At 34.3% G+C, this 22,519-nt stretch overlaps 2 protein-coding genes across 2 annotated transcripts; both read right to left on the bottom strand.

Moving 5' to 3' along the window:
• Nucleotides 1-3,485: 3,485 nt before the first annotated feature.
• LOC123540243 (E3 ubiquitin-protein ligase TRIM33-like) lies at nt 3,486-9,575 on the bottom strand. Its single transcript, XM_045325097.2, has 2 exons — nt 9,241-9,575; nt 3,486-6,410 (listed from the first exon to the last, which is right to left on the bottom strand). The coding sequence occupies exons 1-2, from the start codon at nt 9,573-9,575 to the stop codon at nt 5,465-5,467; spliced, it is 1,281 nt and encodes a 426-aa protein (XP_045181032.2). The 3' UTR covers nt 3,486-5,464.
• Nucleotides 9,576-15,012: 5,437 nt separating this feature from the next.
• On the bottom strand, nt 15,013-19,451 carry LOC128545972 (uncharacterized). Its single transcript, XM_053533682.1, has 2 exons — nt 19,444-19,451; nt 15,013-16,345 (listed from the first exon to the last, which is right to left on the bottom strand). The coding sequence occupies exons 1-2, from the start codon at nt 19,449-19,451 to the stop codon at nt 15,013-15,015; spliced, it is 1,341 nt and encodes a 446-aa protein (XP_053389657.1).
• Nucleotides 19,452-22,519: the final 3,068 nt, after the last annotated feature.

Below are 22,519 nucleotides of genomic sequence, written 5' to 3'. Positions count from 1 at the left end.
TAACCCTATTTTATCTCCGCCTTGCTGATCTCAAATAAACGTCTTTTTTACAAAGAGGACGCTATGTGAATCAGGGACATGCTGAAGTTATGAATTATACCATTAACTTGTAAATAAATTTGTTGTCGTTTTTTGGGTTGATATATAAGGCAAGACTCGAACTAAAACCGGAAAAAAATAACAAAGCATATAGCATTATTGTTACAAAAAAGACACAGACAAGTGTCTCTGAGTAATTGTTTATACTGAAGGCAGGCATTAAGTTCACGGACTTCGTGAATAGCTATGTTGTTATGCTATAAAATGTGTTTAAACGTTGATGAAATAAAGGTTATTAACGACGATTTTGAAAAATACAGGTACGCACGGGGAACTTCAAACATCAGAAAAGTCGCATTTCTCATAAATATATCTATACCATGTCGAGTCCCATCTTGACACTATTGTTAAGACAGTCATTTTGAGCTCGTGTATCGATTCAAGCATATTCTGTCCAGATAAGCGTTTAGCGAAGTCCATACGCACGAGGTCTGGAAGAATTGAGATGCTCAGAGCGAAAGAATTTAAGAATAATCAGTATGTACTCAACACGATGGTTTTGTGAATTATCTGAATGAAAGATGAAACTCCGTTTTGAGGAAATTATGCGTGCTTGTCAGTGTCACTTTTACAAGAATACAAAACGTAATAACGGTATTGACGTCCGCTTATGTAAAATAAGTACTTGTTTCTTGGTACTAATCCGCAACGATAACTTGAATCCCGCGCAAAAACGCGGACGCGTCCATTTCATGATAATTTAATATTGCGTGTGTATATTATTTGATAAGTAGGTATCAGTATATCTTTAATTCTAATTACCCAGTATGTACAGCGCAGTATGTTCTGTATATGGCAAAATAGCCCAGTCGGGTAAAATGCAGATACTCGTAGCAAACCAGACTGTATCAAATGCTACATTCACTGAACAGTTAGTTCAGTTCTAATATATTGGAGATAGATGAACCATTCTTCATATATTTCAGTATTTATTGATTTCATTTTTTGTAGGAGACTGAAAAAATGCAGGTTTAAGATAGTGGATCCATAATCGTAATCGGCAATTTCCGTTTGTTTACGAATTCTCCATATGTGAATTCGGTATTTTCCGGTCGGTAGGAATGCCGCCACGGTAACGGCCAAAGAACACTAAAGAAGAATTAAGAGATTACGTAATTGCATGGAATTGCAAAGCGTATAGGACTGTTACCTTGAAACAAAGATAAACAGTTTAACTTTACTTATTAAACTATCAATAAAGAGTGTTAACTCTTATCGACTCAAATCAGATATGAGAGGAGGCGATTAATATTGTTTTACGTATTAAAATTTAAATCTTAAATTTAAAAAGATTATATATGTAAAAATTGAGTTCTTCTTCTCATGTTGGCTGAAAAATAAGTTATATAAAGTTTCTAAAGAATTATCTCGGATGTTACAATATAATTCACAATTAAAACAATGTAAGCACATGTTTTTACTTTCAATCTGTCTTTTACAGAAGTGACATAATCTGTCATTAACAGGCAATGGTCGCAGACGCCACATTTAAATTTAGCCATAGCTAATTGGATACTGTATTGATGATGCGTCTGCATGTATAAACCTTAATTGCCAGGCCAGCGTGAAAATAGCAATAGAGCAAATACAGCTTTTGTTGGTATTATTCTCTCTAGTACATTATTAAACACATACACCACATTGCTGTCGGATTTTCAGTTTGTCGGTGTGATACGTCCAAAGAGGATATCTTACGGAAATTGAACATGTTTAGGTGCTCAGTTACTGCAGAATTCTGTAATTAGCTGTCTTCTTAACCAGAACGATGAGCTCGAGCCATACTTTTGTCCGCTTAGGTCATCGTCGTGGACTGTATAAGATACACTAAGAAATAAGATATTCTTTATTCCATAAAATAGTGAAACTGTGTTTACAATGTGCATACAATTTATATACAACCATGTGCAGTTTATAACTTTATCACATGTAAATACCAGTACCTTATGTTTTCACATTTAATTATTATTTATATCAAACGTTTTTTACCAAAATATAGTTCAAAAGGGTATCCTTATATGTAGGATACATGTATAAAAATTCACAACACCCACTATTGCCTGTATCTCATTTTCTGAAAAATACCAATCTGATGTAACAGTTTCAATTCTGAAAATGAAGTTGATCATATATAAATATTCATGATGCAAAGGAAGTCTATAACTACTATCACATTTTGTGTAACACACTAATATTTACCAGCATTTATTCTAACACATTATATACTATATACAGTTGTGACAACTCTGTTTTATATAGATGTTACACTTCCAACAATTGCTTTAACAGATTCTTTCAAAATAATACACAATATGGAGTGGCCTTGTTTTTCAATTCTCTCCCATTCAAGGTGTTCACCCGAAAGTGATTCCGAAAAAATTGGAGTTTGTTCCGATTTCCAATTAGTCCCACTGAAGTTAAAATACTTTGAAACCTTGAATGATTGTTATCATAATGTCAGAAATTAGCATTTTTGTCATTAAGAAATAACGACCGTTAGCTTAAAACACGCGATGACGTCATTAAAGTTTTATCGGCAGAAGGCAGAGAGCTGTTACTTCATATCATTATGCTATCATATGACTTTGTTCGTTATGTTGAGGTTAACTTTCGATGATCTTTATTTTTCTGTTTATGAAGTAAACATTATTTTCGCGTTTGGCGAAATGGCGCAGGTGGTATCTCTATGTATTTAAAGGAAACAACCCTAGACAATACAATTTAATCGTGTAACAATGACTGGTTACGTTATTTTTTTTATCATTCCTTGTACTCTTTAAAACAGCAGAGTTTGTCGTTTTGTCTTAGTGTTCTCAAAAACTGAATGATTGGCGTTTGGATCCGAGTGACAGTCTGATCTTAGAAGCTGGTTATTACATCGCCATGTGCTTTATTCTGATGCATATTGTCATATTTAAATGCATTTAGCCAATCGATAAGAAAACATGTTTCGACTTCTATGCAAACGGTTTCTGGGACAAATCGTCGTGTTTTATACAGAACAAGTGGATTTTCGCGTTGTCACGACTTAGTTATCGTGTGGCCACGAGACACTATCTCGTGCAAACGAGATACTATCGCGTAGCCATGAGATAAAAACGCACATGGAGCTTCGGTATATTTAACACAGTTTATCTTTGCATAATGGTCACACATAAACGTCATGAAATGAACTTTTTAACGAAGCATGTAAAGGACAAAATTGTTCACATTAGTCATGTAAGGTAAACTTTATGATATTATACCAAACCACCAAATCGTGCTGTCTTTGTCTGAACTAGAATTATGATTCATTTCATGACTCCTTATTATAAATCGCGAGTAGACAGTTTGTGCCATTAACCTATCTATAGTTCAAGACAGGTTTGTTGTAACAAATTAAGAAAAAATGCACTTTAAAATTTATTTCTTATGTCATGTAATAAAACATTTGAATCCCAGGTTAATAGTTCAGTTTATTGACCAGCAAGCCATTCAATAAATAAATAAATAGTATTCTAGTCTTATGTCAGTGTCTTTGCTCTCAGACAGAACAAGCTTTACTGAAATAACAATGTGTTTTGTCAAGATTGGTATAGCATTATCATTTTCATTTCAAATTCAAGACTTGCATTTTATTTATTGTTTCTTTGTGTGACAAACAATATACTAGCTTTATAGCCCTACTTCAGTGTTTTGCACTCAAGCTAGATATGTTTTGATATGATTTGTAAAGTGTTCGCATGTTCATTTCAAATTAAAGACTTTTATTTTGTCATTACTTGCTTCAGTGACGAATAACATACTCTGTTTGGGATCAAAACAAATGGGATCACTATTCCATCTGATGCTGTTGCGATCACTCCTTTCTTCTTTCCATCTTGTCCTATCTGTTCAATGTTGTGCGATCCGTATCCACATACAAATATGTTGCCTATTCTATCAGTATCAACTCCTGAAACTTCAATTAATCCTGAATCGGTATATATATCAGTATGTTTCCCGTGATTATCAATAGTTCTCATTCTTTTAGTGAAACTGATGGTTGTCTTTGTTTTTCTGTTTACGAAACAAAAACATCATTTTCGCGTGCGAAAAAAATGATAAATGTGGTATACTTTGAATCTCTATGTATTTATAAGGAAACATCCCGGGACAATAATATTTTATTGTGTATCCAGGACTACTACATAATAAAACAATGAATAATTGCACAACAGACACAGTGCCATTTTTTTGGAGTATACCTCCACATGTTCAGACCGTTTAGTTTGTTGTTGTTTTGTCTTAAAGATTTGTTTAAAAATGGCATTTAAAACTAGAGCAAACGGCGTTTGGGTTTTAACCCTCCCGATGGCCCAATTTATCTAAGAAGCTGATCATTACGTCGCATGGTGATTTATACTGTATATATTTAATACATTTAGCTAAGATTGTCAACCCCTTCGATAAGAATGGTTTCTGGAACGAATTTGCGTGTTGGATTTATATCTTTTTGCCGCGTTCCAACGAGATACTACCTCGCCGGGACAGGTTGATTATCGCGTTGCCATGTGAACTATATACCATCGTGTAGCCAAAAGACAAAGAAACGGAGCTTCGTTTATATTTAACACGGTATTTCTTTGTATGATTGTTGCAAATAAACATTTTGAAATAAACTATCAAACGACGCATGTAGCGGAAAAATTTTCTCATTAGTTACGTAATGTTTCCTTTAAAAGTTATAACCAAAAATCCTATTCGAGCTGTTTTTGTCAGCGATTTTACTACTTCCTATATAAATCGCCGGTATACAGTTTGTGCAATTGATCGGTCTATTGATCAACACGGATTTACTAGGCTAAAGTAAACAACTGAGAAATACTTTAATTTAATTTCTTATATCATACATAACATATTTGGTCCTCAGGCAAAAAGTTTTTATTATTGACAGGCAAGCCATTCAATAAGTATATTTTTGTCAAGATTGGTATAGTGCTATCCGTTTCATTTCAAATTAAATACTTTCATTTTATTATTGTATCCTTGTGTGACAAATAACACACTCTGTTTTGGATCAAAACAAATGGATAATGGTTTACAAAGTCCATCTGACGCTGTTGCGATCACTCCTTTCTTCTTTCCGTCTTGTCCTATCTGTACAATGTTGTTTGATCCCCATCCACATACAAATATGTTGCCTCTTTTATCAGTATCAATTCCTGAAACTTGAACTAAATCCGAATCGGTATATGTATCAGTACGATTTCCGTGAATATCAAAAGTTGTCATCCTATTAGTAAAATCGACGACGAACAGTTTGTCTCTGTTGTCGCTGAAGGCAATGTCCCTACTACTTCCGAAAGGATGATTCCCGGAAATGTCTTTCGATACTGTCTGCAGCACGTTACCTGCCATATAGGGAAGAACTGTCATCAGTTATGTACAATTTGTCTTCCTTGCAAGCAATGCCGAAACAACGATGACCCATGGTTAGTTGCCGTGTTTGTGTCATTTGGTTTCCAAGAGAGACAAATTGAATTGTGTTGTTATAAAAGGTTACTGCTGCTTCCTGTTCATTTGTAGCGCAAACAAAGTGAGGATAAACAGGAAATTCCCACTGATCTATCGCAAATATATTGGTAACGTAAGTACGTTTCATTTTTTTATTGTTATTATCAGTTAACAGCAGCATTCCTGTTTCTGTTAAACATGATCCAAAGATATAACATTTATTTGTGTCATTAGGCAATTTGATATTCATATCACTGGTGCTGGTAATTGAATAGACGCTTGTCCTAGGTTTCAATGCTGCGGAGGAACTAATGCTGAGTTTTCCTAATGATTTTAATCGACGCAAAGTATCTCGTACATCTGTCTTCACTTGAAATTTTATTTTTGTGATAGAAGGTGTCTTCAAGGAATTAATGACGTCATCTGCTCTGGTAGCTTTCTCTTGAGCGATTTTCATATTGACAAATGTTTGAGCTTTGTTTACTTCTAGTTGCAGAATATCATTATCAGCTTGCTTCATGTCTTCCATTTCAGTTTCAGCTTTTTTCTTTTCTTCCTCTAGCATACTCTCTCTTTTGTGATATTCTTCTTTAATTTCATTTATAGATTCCTTTTTTAGATTTTGAAGTATAAGTTCCAATTCTTTTATGAAGTCTGTAATCGTAGTTATTGCTTCTGCCTTTGAATCCTTCATCTCTTTAAGAAGTGACAAACGCATCTGTATAATTTTCTTCAACTGCTTTATATTATCCTGTAGCTTAAGTGTTGTTGCATCTGCGTCTTCCTTTTTAAAAATAGTGTTTATAATATCGGGTACCAGTTGTACGTCTGTGCAACTCCTGAAAAAGAAGTAAAAATGCTTAAATGTAATAAAAATATGTGATATTAATCCGGAACATTATCCATGGCGACATCTCTACAAGAGCGATGTACATTAATGATTCTAGTTTGTAAAACAAGAAATCACTACTTCTACAATATTTGATACTCTAAAAGTCTTTAAAGGCAGACGTTCAGGATACAACAAGTGAAACTTGGAGATAAAACATAAATTATGCACTTTTGTAATACTAACATTCATTTGTCGTCTATAGGACGGATTACACCAAACCGGAAGTGACTACTCAGTGTTACATGTGAAGTAGTTCAAAATGTAGTTCCATGCTATGGATGAAATCTGGTATAATGAGTGACATGATGAGGTGACAGTTAAATTTTTGGCTTCTGTTTATTGCTTATAGTATTGAGAATAGATCTAGACCATTTTCGTTGTAAATTTCTTGGAATAAGTTTTATTCTTTGCGAAAAATGTCTACCTACGCGTAACTGCTAAACGGCTGTTTTCATGGGGGCATTTTTAGAGGGTGATGTTTCTCAGAACAGATTATTTTTCTTATATTCAATATAACATGTCAATATTTTTCTATTTTTGATAAGAAGACATGTTATACTAAATGACCATATATGGTTTTCATATCATTGAAATGCTCTAAAGTGCTGAAAATGAGGTCTGAATGTTTTGTTATTAATATGAAATAAATAAGGAATTGAATTGGTAGAATGTAACCTATAAGTTGTGCAGGGGTAAAAATTTAAAATTGTTTAGATGTGGCTGTAAACAGGCTAGTTTGGCCAGATTATGATAGAAGATGACAATTTCAGTGCAATTTAGAAGAGAAAAAGAAGAAAAACTAAAAATATTTCAAAATCACTGTTTTGGGTGTATTTTTTTCAAAAAATGCATATTTATTGACTAAATATTGGTATGTTTTAGGTGTCAGGGGTGGGTTTGGGTATATTTTACAGTAACAGCGTGTGATTTGAGTGCAGTTTATAGTAAAACTTGATAAAATATGGCAAAAATAAGCTCAAGCAAGGAAAAGTGGTCAAAAATGATGTCGCGACAGCTTTTTTCCAGGAAATTTGGCGCGCTAGCATACGTTACTGAAAAAGCCATAAAACCTTGAAAATTGATTGTATCAAACTGAAACTGGTTTTTTTTTTCATGCATTTAGGTTACTGGTACAATTTAAGTGAAAATAACACATTTTGAGTATGAAAAATGTTTCTTTAAGGACGGATTACACCAAACCGGAAGTGACTACTCAGTGTTACATGTGAAGTAGTCCAAAATGTAGTTCCATGCTATGGATGAAATCTGGTATAATGAGTGACATGATGAGGTGACAGTTAAATTTGTGGCTTCTGTTTATTGCTTATAGTATTGAGAATAGATCTAGACCATTTTCGTTGTAAATTTCTTGGAATAAGTTTTATTCTTTGCGAAAAATGTCTACCTACGCGTAACTGCTAAACGGCTGTTTTCATGGGGGCATTTTTAGAGGGTGATGTTTCTCAGAACAGATTATTTTTCTTATATTCAACATAACATGTCAATATTTTTCTATTTTTTGATAAGAAGACATGTTATACTAAATGACCATATATGGTTTTCATATCATTGAAATGCTCTAAAGTGCTGAAAATGAGGTCTGAATGTTTTGTTATTAATATGAAATAAATAAGGAATTGAATTGGTAGAATGTAACCTATATTTAGTTTCTGCAATACTCCTAGATTTAGGCAAACTTTTTCAATATATCCTCAAAACAGTTCCAGTAAAAGAAATAAAAATATTTTAAGTCTGAATCAAATTAATACAGTTATGATAGAAATAGAACAAAAGGGCATCAAAACGCAAACATTAAATTCCTAGATAAGAGAGCGCATAACTCATAACATATTGCTGTCAGAGTTATTGATCTTGTGCCATATAATGCGGATGATGATGTGAAACAACTATCTTAAGTTTGTATCAAATACATTTAGTAACAATAAGGATATGGTCAAAAAGCATCAAAAAGCTAAATTGAAATTCTAAGGAAAAAAGGGACAAAATTCATGAAATGTTTGCACCAGAGTTATGGATTTTGTGTCATGTGATAACAAGTTTTAATTTACTTCTTAATTTTTCATTTCTTAATTGAAAATGTTTTTTTTATTTTTTATTTTTTTGGAATCCTTTTTCTAAGTCTTTGATAACAAGAGCTGTTTGTAAAACACGTATGTCCCCATGATGGATTGTCATATTTTCATTACTGTGATTACTATGACCTTGACCTACTAGCCCCCGAAACGTCTGCGGTCATCTACACCACAGGTCCAATCACTCTATCAAGTTGGATCAAGAACAGGTAAAATCGTGCACGTAGTCTTTAGGAGGAGGTGCGTGGGTACTTAGATATACTATTGTCTGCCCGTCAATCCATCAGAATTTCTGTCTCGCATATCTCAAAAACAAAATCTGACTTAGGATCATCGAACGTTTTAGTAATGTCATCAGCATGAGAAGTTCTGAACCTAGGATTTTGTTTTGGATTTCACGTAGAATTATGACACTTGATAGTCAAAAACATGCAAAAATGGACAACAGTTGAAACAGCCTACTTTTCTTAAAGTAACCAGCATTTCAAAAATATTGTCACAGTAATGTAATCTAAGTATGAAGCATTGTCTTAGAAGATCTGTTAAGCTTATGAATTTTATTATTTACAACACGAACCTTGCATAGACAGGTCTGAACAAAAGCTTTCATCTTACATGTCAGTCTCTCTCAAACCTGTTATAATGAATTAAGTCTTGTCTAAGATTTTAATAATATCCGCATACCTGTGTGTCAGAGCCATGCAACTTGTGCAACCCACCACGTCATGGTTTCCACAGTACATATCCATAACCTTTACTGTATGAATCTTGCATCTCAAGGTCGGTAAATCCGGGAGGTCCGACGTAATACCTGTCGACTTAAAATCTGATTTATCAAGAAGCTGATGTCCTTCTAAAGCAGGAAAATCTTCATGTATGTCTACACATGATCTACAACAATATCCTTGACACTCCACACAGTATTTTACCGCTTCTCTATTCTTATTTTTCTTGGCACAAGGCGTACATTTAAAGTTAAATATTTCATCCGAAGTTTCTTCACACCCACCAGTCGCCATTTTGTTCAGATAACAATTTTACTTCCTCTTTCGTTTTCAAAGATCGTTTACGTTCAGGTTAACTTAAAAGATAAAATACAAATAAATACATGTAAACCCACAGTTTATTTTAAATTGCGTTTTGAATTCTGTTGAAAAACGTTTTTAAGACATTGAATGTACAGCTGTATCTGTTTTCGTATTTCCTCTGACCTTTGTTATTTAAACCAGTTTTCAAATATCTCTTGTTGTCTCACTGTAGAGATAGATCTAGTACCTAAAATTTTAGATTATGAAAAACACAAATACAGGTTATATTGTTTGACAATATACCTGCGCGGAGGTTGCATTTACGTTTCTTATCCTTACTGATTTTGTATTATTAGTATTGCCTCCGTTTGTCTATCTTAGTTTCAAGACAGGTTGGAAATAAAAAAGGTGAAATTTCTGGTTTTGGCGCGTTGTCGTCTTTTCGCTTTGTCGCGGGCGCTAGAGCGAAAATGCGAGATTTAGAACTCGACAAGCGACAAACCACAACGCGACAAGGCGAGAATCTTGAAGCTTATTATTATAAAGATTTATATTGAATTGCTTGTCTTTCATAGAGTTCTTAAATAAGTTACACAAAGCATACAAATAGAACACTTTTTACCATTGTCCTGCTTGATGATTGCTAAAAAATAATATTTTTAGATGCTTGAACAACACTTATTTCTGACAACCACACAGTTTATATTCGTATGCATGCAGTTCTTGTTTTAAATGTTACATGGCTTAAACTTATACTAGCCCAAAATGATTTTATACAATAGTAAGAATCATTAAATGCTTTCATAAAATACGGACCTTAACAAAAAAAACTGAAAACATAAAAAGAATGAAATAGGGGTCGTAATATTTACTGAATGCAATTAAATGTAAGTACGGTATACATATCTTTGTTTCGCGACTGGGAAGTTAGGTTTCCTGTTCAGGAAGCTTTAAAATTCAGAAATGTAAAAGAATACAAATTTTGTTCAGGCATTAACAAAAAAAAATCTGAATGGTTGAAAATTTAATGATGCCTTGTATGCTCTTATATGCACATGGTCTTTTTATGGAAATAAGTCAGAAAATGATGACTTTGCTTCTCGAACAGGAAACAAGTTACTACATTCAGTAACAAGTTTCCATTCGAGAAAAAAACATAAATTAATTTCCTGAATGGGAAGTTTTCCCTGCTGTTTTCATTCTCATCAATTTTTTATTACTTCTGTTCTTTCATGCTGCTCCAATTTTCACTCGAAATTTTCATCTGATCTCAATAAACTATGCCACAAAAACATGATCGTCCACTTAATAAATGGGCTAAATGATATATAACTTTCCATTTGGAGATGAAATAGTATTTTATTTAGAGACTTTTTGTTATATTTAATGTTAGTTTTCATCACTTATATAAGCTTTGGTAAAAAAACATTTTTTACAACATCCCGCTGTTTCACATGCGATTAAATGTTGTGAAAATCTCACTAAGTCTTCTGGTTTATGATGCAAGAGAATTATACTTTCATAGCAGCGTATCCTCGAAGATTCCATTTTTAAATTAGTATTTTTCTGTTGTAGTACATTGTACTCCTTCTTTGTTTGTTTTGGGTTTTTTTTGTATTTTTTCGTAATGTACTTTTTCATTTTACCATGTGTATGCAGTTACTGTCAGTATTGTTATTGCCATGAAATTATTGATATTATTTGTTGTTCTGTAAACTGTTTAACAAGAATCAATAAAGTTGATGTTCTGTTCAGTTCTGTTCTGTATCTTATCTTGACACTCCATATATACTGTATTGCAAAAACAAGAACCTTGTATATAGTACTACATTTTGTATTTATAACATTCTTATACGACAAAACCATGTTTTATTTGTAATAAAACAGCAAGGCTGGTCATACCTGTGGTGACTAAGAATTTCAGTTGTATGAAATAATACGAGCATGGTGGAGAGGGGTGGGGGAGGGGTGAAACAAGCTGAGATATAAGTGTGAGTGTGAAACATGTGAGAAATTAATAAGAGGGCCAAATTAGCCCTAGACCGCTTGCCTGAGTTTCGCTACTTGCTTGAACAGTTTTTATAAATGGTTATACAGGAAAATGTCTTTAATATTTTTTTTTGAAATAGTGCCTGTATTATCTGACTGCAATATTGTAAAATATTCTACTAAATTAATATGTTTGGGGGATGGGTAGGGGTAAGAGGTTGGGGAAATGATGACATAAGATACTTAGAGACAATATCAGACAAAAATCAGAATGAACAATCTTCATAAAAGTCACCTATGGAACATATGTGTAAAATTATTTTAAAATTATGTATGCTGTTTTGATAAGAACCTAGCTTTTTTAAAGTTAGAAAAAGTGACATTTCCCCCTGGTGGCCATGTTTTTGACAAATCAAAATAATTTTAACTTTTGTGGTAGTGGGTCACACAATGACAATTTACTTGGTGTTATTTTAAATTCAGGGCATTAGTTTTACACAAGATTTGTAAAGTTTCTACTATATACATATAGGGAAACTTGACCAAACCCTCTGGCAACCACATTTTTTTTCAAAAATTGTAAGAATTTTAACACTCTTGATAGAGGGTTACAAAATGATCATTTATGTGAAATTGTTTTAAAATCAGACCAGATGTTTGACACGATTTTAAAAAGTTTCCACTTAATACATTTAGGGAAAGTGAACACATCTCTTGGCAGACATTTTGTGATGAATCATAATATTAATTTGAAAATCCTGGTAGAGGGTTACATTATATGGACCACTTGTGAAATTAATTAATTCAAAATTGGACTAGCGGTTTAAGATTAGAAGATGTCTTTTGAAGATTTTTGTATTTTTAACTCTGGAGGCCCTTATGTGCAATTAAGCAAAACAGCTTCAACAACTGGGAACAAGACCACCCAAAGAACATGAAGGCTAATTAAGTTTCATCAACTTCCATCTCATGGTTTCAGATGAGATGTCATTTTAAGGAGTGCGGAGCGACAGATGGTGAAAGATCACAATAGCTCACGGGAGAATTTTGTCCTCAGGTGAGCTAAATATAGAGGGTGGAGCTAAATATAGAGGGTGGAGGTAAATATAGAGGGTGGAGGTATGTGTGCTTGCTATAAAACTTTAACCAGCAACATTACACTTTTTGACCCCAGTGACCATGACCTTCGGGATACCTGACCCTAAACTATCAGTTGTCTGCCCCTTACCAAAACCAACTCTTGCACGAAATTTGATGATAACTAAAGGTGTACTGGTCAGGAACCCAGGCAATCCTTGCGTGTATCAGTGCTATACACTGGGCACGTTAAAGAACCAGGCTGTCTATTCGCAACGAGCTAGGCTAAGTTAGCCGGACAAGCCTGTATCTGATTTCTGATCTCTCTGTCGTGGGGGCTTTGTCTCACTCTGTCCCTCTGGTCAGATCGCTCTGTGTCTGTACTAGTAGAGGATGAATTTTGCGCCCTATGTGGCTGCATTTGAACTATGTAAAGCGCCTTTGAACGTGAAATTGATCATGAAAAGGGCGCTATATAAATCTGGTATAATATATAATAAATATAATATATAATATATAATAGGTAAAGTAATTAAGAAAACGAAGAGACACCAAGAAGCTTGACATAAAACTTCAACCTGTAAGTAACGATGGCACTGATCCAAGTGCAAATATCACAGTCCTTTTTATCCTTCAAATAGCCAAACTAAAAACAAGAGCACCGCCTTGTGGGTGCTGACGCTAATCTGATTTTTTGAATACCTATGATTTTCTAAGTCTAAAAAGGGCCATCATTCTTGCAAAAAGCAGGATGGAGTTAAGTTTCTTGCTGTACAGGGTCAGCTTATGATGGTGAAAAACTGTTGCAAGTTTTAAAGCAATAGCTTTGAAAGTTTAGGAGAAAAGCTGACTTAAACATAATACTCAACCAAGAAAACTGATTTTCTAAGTCCAAAAGGGGCAATAATTCTTCAAAAAGCAGGATGGAGTTATGTTTCTTGATGTACAGGGTCAGCTTATGATGATGAAAAAGCGTTGCAAGTTTCAAAGCAATAGCTTTGATAGTTTAAGAGAAAAAGTTATGGCATACGTACAAAGAATATCAAATTATGAAATCTGGACATGTTTTGGTTTTCAGTTACTGCTATAATCAGCACCGAAACGTTGGTCATGAAACAAGTTTTAGTAAACTTAGATAGTACTGCTGTTACAGCTGGAAGTTATAACAGTAGTAAAAGTCTTAGAATTACTGCTATGACTGTTGGAAGTTACAGTTAGAGAGGCAACAGAGTAACTGCTATAACTACCTTAACTACCAACAGCAGTAACGACAGTATTACTGCTATTAGTGTGATAAAGACCAACAACACTAATGACAGTGTCACTACTTTTTGTTTCTTCTATAATTTACAATGTTCAGGAGGGCTTGAGGATACATAGACTATGTGAGTATTTAATTTGTGTGCCTGTTATAGTTGAAAGAGTGCATATAGAATTGCCGACGGATTTTAGATATGCCGACGACATCTGTCCAGAGAAGATCAAAATATCCAAAAAGAACATGTTCTGGTGTTCAATTACTGCTGTAATCAGCACCGACACGGCGGCCTCGAATCAAGACTTGGTCTACTTAGGTCACAGTCGGGAATTGTCCAAAATACACTACGAAATCGGTTATAGCAATCATTGGTTCATGCGTTGTCGAAAAACTATCAAATCTATTTCAATTTGTAATTTTAGTTAATTTTCATGTGTCGAAAAATGGACCAAGTCTCTGTTACTGTTGTAATTAACAATGTACAGGCAGGCTTGAGGATGCATTAAATCACCTCAAAATATGGCTGGTATTAATCTCCAGTATATTAGCACAGCCCCACGTTGCCGTCGGATTTTTATTTTGTCAGCGTGATACGTCCAAAGGGGATCTTTACGAAAATTGTACATATTTTGGTACTCAGTTACTGCGGTATTCAGTTATTTCTGTATTCTACACCAGAACGATGAACTCTAGCCATGATGTTGTCCGCCTCGGTCATCGTTGGAGACTGTAGTGGAGATACACTAAGAAACAAGATATTCTTTATTCCATAAAATAGTAAACGTGTATTTACAATGCGCATACAACTTTATACAACCATGCGCAGTTTATAAGTTTATTACATCTAAATACTAACACCTTATTTTTTCAAGGTGTTCATCCGGAAATGCTTCCGAAGTATTGGAGTTTGCCCTGATTTCCAATTTGGACCTCCGGAAAATAGTTCTGAGTATTGGCCAGCAAGCCGTTTAATGAATATATAGTATTTTAGTCTTATTTCAGTGATTTTGCACTCATACAAAACAAGCTTTAATGAAACAAAAATGTGATTTTGTCAGAATTGGTTTAGTGTTATCATTTTCATAACAAATTAAAAACTTTCATTTAATCATTGCTTTTTTGTGTGACAAACAACACACTCTGATTTGGATCAAAACAGACGGATAATGGATTGACAAGTCCATCCGATGCTGCTGCGATCACTCCTTTCTTCTTTCCATCTTGTCCTATCTGTACAATGTTGTTTGATCCGTATCCACATACAAATAAGTTACCTCTTCTATCAGAAGCAACTCCTGAAGCATGAACTAAATCTGAATCGGTATATGTATCAGTATGTTTTCCGTGAGTATCAAGAGTTCTCATCCTATTAGTGAAATCGACGACGAACATTTTGTCTCTGTTGTCACTGAAGGCAATATCTCTGCTATTTTTGAAAAGACGATTCCCGGCACTGTCTTTTGGTACTGTCTGCAGCAGGTTACCTGCCATATCATGTACGTAAAGGGAAGAAGTGCTATCAGTTGTGTACAATTTGTCTTCCCTGTTAGCAATACCGTAACAATAATGACCCATGGTTAGATGGCGTGTTCGTGTCATTTGGTTTCCAAGAGAGATAAATTGAATAGTGTTGTTTGAAAGGGTTACTGCTGCTTCCCGTTCATTTGTAGCGCAAACAAAGGAAGGAGTATTAAGAAACTCGCAATGATCTATCGCAGACAAATTGGTAACGTATGTACGTTTCAGCTTTTTATTGTTAAAATCAGTCAACAGCAGCATTCCTGTTTCTGTTAAGCATGATCCAAAGATATGACATGTTCTTGTGTCATCTGGTAATTTGATATTCATATCACTGGTGCCTGTAATTGAATAGACGCTTGTCATAGGTTTCAAGGCTGCGGAAGAAGAAATGTTGAGTTGTCCTAATGACTTGAATCGATGCAAAGTATCTCGAATATCTGTGTCCGCTTGAAAGTTTATTTTTGTGTTAGAAGATGTATTCAAGGAATTAATGACGTCATCTGCATCGGTAGTTTTCGCTTGAGCGATTTTCATATTGACAAATGTTTCAGCTCTGTTTGCTTCTAGTTGCCGAATATCATTATCAGCTTGCTTCATGTTTTCCATTTCAGTTTCAGCTTTCTTCTTTTCTTCCTCTAGCATACACTCCTTTTTGTGATATTCTTCTTCAACTTCATTTATAGACTCCTTTTTAAGATTTTGAAGTATAAGTTCCATTTCCCTTATAAAGTTTGCAATCGCAGTTATTGCTTCTGTCTTTGAATTCTTCAATTCTTTAAGAAGTGACAAACGCGTGCTTATAATTTTCTCTAACTGCTTTATCTTATCCTGTAGCTTTAGTGTTATTGCATCTGCGTCTTCCTTTTTGAAAACAGTGTTGATAATATCGGGTATCAGCTGTACATCTGTGCAACTCCTGAAATATTGCAAATATGCTTATTAATAAATATAACAAAATATGTGATATTTATCTGGAATATTATGCTTGGAGACATTTCTACAAGAGATACACATAGTGAATTCGCGAGTAATACATATAAATCGAAGAACATCAACGAACGCAGAAATATTAGAAATATTAAAAAAGAATTATATACAATATTCTTTAAAGGTAGATGTTCAAGGTACAGCAAGTGAAACTCGGAGAAAAATCATAAATTATGCACTTCTGTAATAACAACATTCATTTGCCACCAATATTTAGTTTCTGCAATACTCCTAGAGCCAGATTTAGGCTAACTTTCTCAATCTATGTTCAAAATAGTTCCCGTAAAAGAAACCCAAATTACAAAATAAATGCTACAATTTGCGTCTAGGGCACCTCTAATGAGTTTGTAGGGTACAATTCAAAAGCTGTCAAAGTAGACAGCTCACCCGACTATTTTGATGCTGGATAGTGAAATTTTGCATATCTGAGGAAGCTGAAGCTACCACTGCGGTGTTTAATGACCGCAATGTGGGTGAAAATCTATTTAGTAATTACAGAGATAGAGGTAAAATGTATCGAAACATTGACTAAGTATAAAAGGGCAATAATTCATGGAAACTTTCTGCAGGAGTAATGTATTATGTGCCATATCATGTGGCTAATAATGTAGGTCAACTATTTTAAATCTGAATCAAATAACTGAAATACAGCACAAGCGCATCAAAACACAAACCTTAAAAGTTAAGAGAGAGCATAAGTCATAACATATTGCTGCAAGAGTTATGAACCTTGTGTCATATATATGGGTGGTGATGTAAAACAACCATCTTAATTTGTATCAGATCCATTTAGTAACAATAAAGATGTTATAAAACAGCTTCCAAAAGCTAAACTGAAATTCTAATGAAAAAGGGAACTTAATTCATGAAATAATTGCACCAGAGTTATGGATATTGTGTCATGTGATGATGATGATGATTATTATTATTATAGTTATTATCATCATCATTTTTATGATGATGATGATGATGATGATGACGATGATGTTGATGATATAGAACAACTAAATTAAATTTGGATCAAATTCATTAGGTAATAATACTCCACATAACCAATATTCAAACTGGACCTAGAATTTATCAAGGCAATCATTCTGATCAAATTACATGAAGCTAAAGTAAAAAATTCAGCCTCTATTGCATACACATGCTAAGTATGAACAAACGACAAACGACGGACGAAGGAATCGAGCGATCTTGCTCGGGTGAGCTAAAAGGGTTAAGGAGAGTTAACGTTTTTATAAGACTTCATTAAAGACAACCCTCATTATGTACTCTTTTTCGCTCCTTTCAATTTCTCTTTTCGTGAAATAAAATTCTTAGGACACTATTTTTATCTAGCACGCAGCTTCGAAAGAATGCTCTTTATACAGGAAGCTCGATATTATTGAGAAAGTGCACGAGGCGGGGAAAAAAGATTATGACAATTTATATTTGTCAATTATACCGGCATAGACTTACACTGAATTTTGGTAGTGATCACTTTATAAGAAGATTTTTTTGCATTTTTATTCGGCTATTTGTATAGTTCCTTTACAAAATATACAGAAAATCTGGAAAAATGAGCATTTAATACAGGACCCTTTTCCAAAAATATAACCCTGTGCAAGCAATATCTTGCATTTCATTAAATTGTTAATGTAAATCTGCGTCAGGATCCATTTATCGTCAAGATATTTGTTATTTTAAATAAAAACCTTGCTAATTTTAGTAACATTGAGACATTTACAATGATAAAATGCGTATGGATGCACTTGCTAGGTCCTTAAATCGACTAAAATAGTTCCAACAAAGTAGAACGGATTTTAATGTTATTTCCAAGAGAAAAATTCAAGCTATACATTTATAAGTTTTGGGTTTGAAATATAATTACGAATGTTTTAGTAAAAGGGATGCAAATACATACCATTTCTAGTCAATAAAACCCCAATAAAATTCGATAAAAACTGTGATGGTTGATATCATGAGGCACCTTTACTAGAATCTTCACAAGTATCGGACAATCGGATAAAAATGCATGTGCTCTTTACGTGTGGCAAAAGAACGCTCAACGATAAGAAAGCCTACATAAGATTATCAATATATTACGAATCGTTTTGCCACTAGAAAGATAATTTCAGTCAGGTAATTTATTATACATTTTAACAATATCCGATTCATTTTCCTATTAAACAAAGAAGGCTGAAAACAGTGAATTATTATACAACAATTCACTGTTCTGACGTCACAATTATTACGTCATAGCGTCAAACGGCATATAGCGGCGCGCTGGAAAAGAACCAATTGAAAACGGGCAAATATTTAATGAATGCCGTCAATGATGTACTTTAAAGTCCTTGGTAACGTGTTAGAATCGAAATAATATATCTCATTTAGTGATTACTCTTGAATAAAATCATTGTCTGTCGTTCAGATGCGTATTATGCGCCCTCGTGATATAATTCCTTCGCATCTGAACTCCAAACAATGATTTATTCAGCGACAAATCACTAAATGAGATATAATATTTCTTAAGTATATGCTTTAATTAAAGACGTGTATGTTATTAATCATATCTTACCTGAAAAGCCTTCTTTATTTTCATTTTCGTCAGAAAAGAACAAGCATTTCGAGTCTCCCCAAAATTTCCACACATCATACAAATATAAAACTTGTTCCTTATATTTCAAAATGTCATATTTTCTTTCATTTTATCTATTTTTTCCTCAATCCAAATAGTTGTTGTTTATATTTTTCTCCGACTTGAATGACATTTACATACTTAGGAGACACGGCTACATGTCACTGAAGTTGCTGTTTTAAGTAATATACCGGAAATTATTACGTAACTATTATGCAAATGACAGGATAAAACATCTATATATATAGGTCACCTAGGTAATCAAGACCCTAACTTAATTTCGAGGGTGTCCCCTAATTAGTGGGGATCATAAAAAGTTACTGAAGCATACAATATGAAAAATTAAAAGACAGTGAAGAAACTCTTGTGAAAGGTAAAATTTCTTCTGATAAGTTATTAAATAATACATAACCATGGAACATAAGGACATTTCTACTACTCCTGAACTGTTTAAAACATGTGATTTTATATGCATACAAGAACACTGGTTATTTCAGGCTCAAATTAATTTGCTAGGTGAAATAAAATCTTCCATTGACTTTGCTGGTAAGGGAGCAGACTGTAAAAACCCGTTGCCGCCAATCCAGATGCCACGCGGGTATGGAGGTGTTGCCGTGCTATGGAAGGATCGGTATAGCAGATTTGTTACTGTACTTTCAGATGGTTCAGAGCGCATTCAATGTATTGAACTTGGAAATAAATCCAATAACTCTCGTAAAACTCTATTAGTATCAGCATATTTTCCTTGTAGAGGTTATTCGACCAGTAATGATGACATTTGTGCATGTGTTGATGAGCTTTTTGAAATTTTTATTAAATACTCACCTACTCACAATATTCTAGTTGGTGCGGACTTGAATGAAGACCTTAATAGAAATGGTTCTGATAGGAGATGAGTTTACATACATGAATTTATTACAGACTGTAGAATACAGTTCAGTTGTTTATCTTCAACTTTTATTCATCCCAATGGACATGATAGATCTGAAATAGATTGCTTCTTCATATGTGGTGACACTTTTTTTGCAAACTGTGATAAAGAAGTTGTCGAACTTGCATCTATTGTATCTGACCATATGCCAATAGTTATGAATATTTCTGTACAGTTGAAAAGTCTAGATAAATCAAGCTCTACTGGGAAAAGCAAATCACTAACTGCTAGAATAAATTGGGATAAGGTTGATAAAGAACTGTATTTGACTTCGGTGAATGCAAAGTTGGAAAATTTTTCTCCGAGTGATAGCATTGAACACACTGTAAACCAACTGAATAAAGTCATTTATCCTGTCACTTGCAGTATTTTCGACCCGATATCAGGGTGCCGTATATCTTTCTTGATATACCGTCAGTTGATCATGTGACCAGTGATATACGGTCAGTTGATCATGTGACCTTATGATCGATATTGTTGTCATAAGAAATTTTGCAACGAAACCATCATCATTGTGTTGGAAATGTCCGAGCTAAGAAAATGAGTGGTCAAATAATGAGTTTTTATTCAAAAACGAAGAAGTTATTGCGATTTTGCCGGTAATCACGTCATTATATAAGTGACGTCATTACGAATATGACGTCATTAAAGCGGTTGTCGCACACTTATTTTTGTAAAATAAATGCCAAGTACCGGAAAATGAAGTAATGACAAGATAAATAGAATAATAGGTTAGTGCCTAAGATGGAGAAAGTTTATCTGGCTCAGCTCCGGACGTTATCAGGTTCGCCTTCGAACGGCTCACCCGATAACCTCCTTCACCTCGCCAGATAAACTTTCTCATCTACGGCACTAGCCTATTATTCTCTATAACTAGTGCAAGTGTAGATGCCTCTGGTAGAAAGAAAAGCGGGAAAAAGTCAAAACCCAAATTAGCGGTCTAGAATGAAAATATATCCAACACCTTAAATGCAGCTCGCATAGCACATAAAGCCTGGGTACGGGCTGGGAAAAACTGTAATCCGAATGATTCCTTGTTTATTGAACGTAAAAACTGTAAGAAAGAATTTAGGCGTCAGTGTCGTATTGCTGTGGCTGACGAGCTTGCAAATGAAAGAAATGAGATAATGACTGCAAGGACTGGTAATACCAAAGTGCTATTCGGGTGAGGACGCAGTACTTGAGGGGTTCAGGAAACATTTTGAAGGTTTGGCAAAGTCTTCAAAGCGATATTTTTGATAAGACATTTCAAGAACAGATAGGGAATGAATTTCAAGTTATTGCTGAAAACGTGAAAAATAAATCGATAGAACCGGTTACACACGAGGAATTTAATAAAAGCGTTAAAATCTATACACACTGGTAAATCTTCTGACGTATATGGTGTTACCGTTGAACATATCCTTTCAAGTTGGCGGTGAACTTTTGCAGTATGAACTGTTGAATGTTATTAAAGATATTTTTAAGCTCGCAGAAATTCCAACATGTTTGAAAACTGGAATTGTTTCCCCAGTCTATAAAAATAAGGGACATCCGTCGGACGCCGCAAATTATCGAGGTATAACAGTATTACCAGCAGTTTGTAAAGTCATTGAAACTATCATTAGAAATCGTATTCAAGACAAAATTATGTTAAATCAAAATGTTACCCAACGTGGTTTTACGAAAGGGTCATCTCCCTTAAATGCAGCTTACATACTGGAAGAGTTTTACAGAGAATACGCTGATTTAAAACTGGACGCTCACATTGTTCTGTTAGATGCAAAAGCCGCGTTTGATGTCGTCTGCCATATCCATTTAATGAGAAGGCTTTATCATGCCGGAGTAGACGATAGGCACTGGCTACTTGTTAAATCGCTACATGAAAATACCTCCAGTGTGGTAAAGTTAAAACATCTCACTAGTGAATGTTTCCAGATTTCCCAAGGTGTACGTCAAGGAGGAATCCTCTCCACGACTTGTATAAAACTTATGTAAACCCTTTACTGAACCAGTTAGAGTTAACGAAAATTGGAGGGGAAATCGGTACTATGACTTTGAACAATTGTGCATGTGCTGATGACATATGTTTAATGAGTAACGTAGAGTATGAACACAACTGCTGATAAACATCGCCAGCAACTTTGCAAATGAACAACGATATCTTTTACAACCGTCTAAAACTGTATCCACTGAATTAACAAACCTAAAAAATCCTAGTAGTAGGTGCTCAAACTTCAATATGGGTAGTGAACAGTTAAGGAACGTGAACTCATCACAACATTTGGGAATCACAAGAACACCGTCTGTGGTAGAAAATGCTGAAGTCAATGTGACCAGTAATCTGGCTAAAGCAAGGAGAGCATTATACAGTTTGTTTGGAGCAGGTCTTCACGGTGAAAACGGACTTGACCCAGTAACTACAATTCATTTATATAGAACATATGTTTTACCAGTTTGGCTATATGGAATGGAATTGTTAATGCCATCTCAAAAGCTTGTAGATAAACTTAAACTATTTCAAAAGAAGACATTAAAGCAAATCTTGTCACTACCAGATAATGCGGCTGATC

This window comes from Mercenaria mercenaria, unplaced genomic scaffold (genome assembly GCF_021730395.1).
Source record: "Mercenaria mercenaria strain notata unplaced genomic scaffold, MADL_Memer_1 contig_2986, whole genome shotgun sequence".
Lineage (NCBI taxonomy): Eukaryota > Metazoa > Mollusca > Bivalvia > Venerida > Veneridae > Mercenaria > Mercenaria mercenaria.
This window is presented reverse-complemented; position numbering and strand designations above follow the sequence as displayed.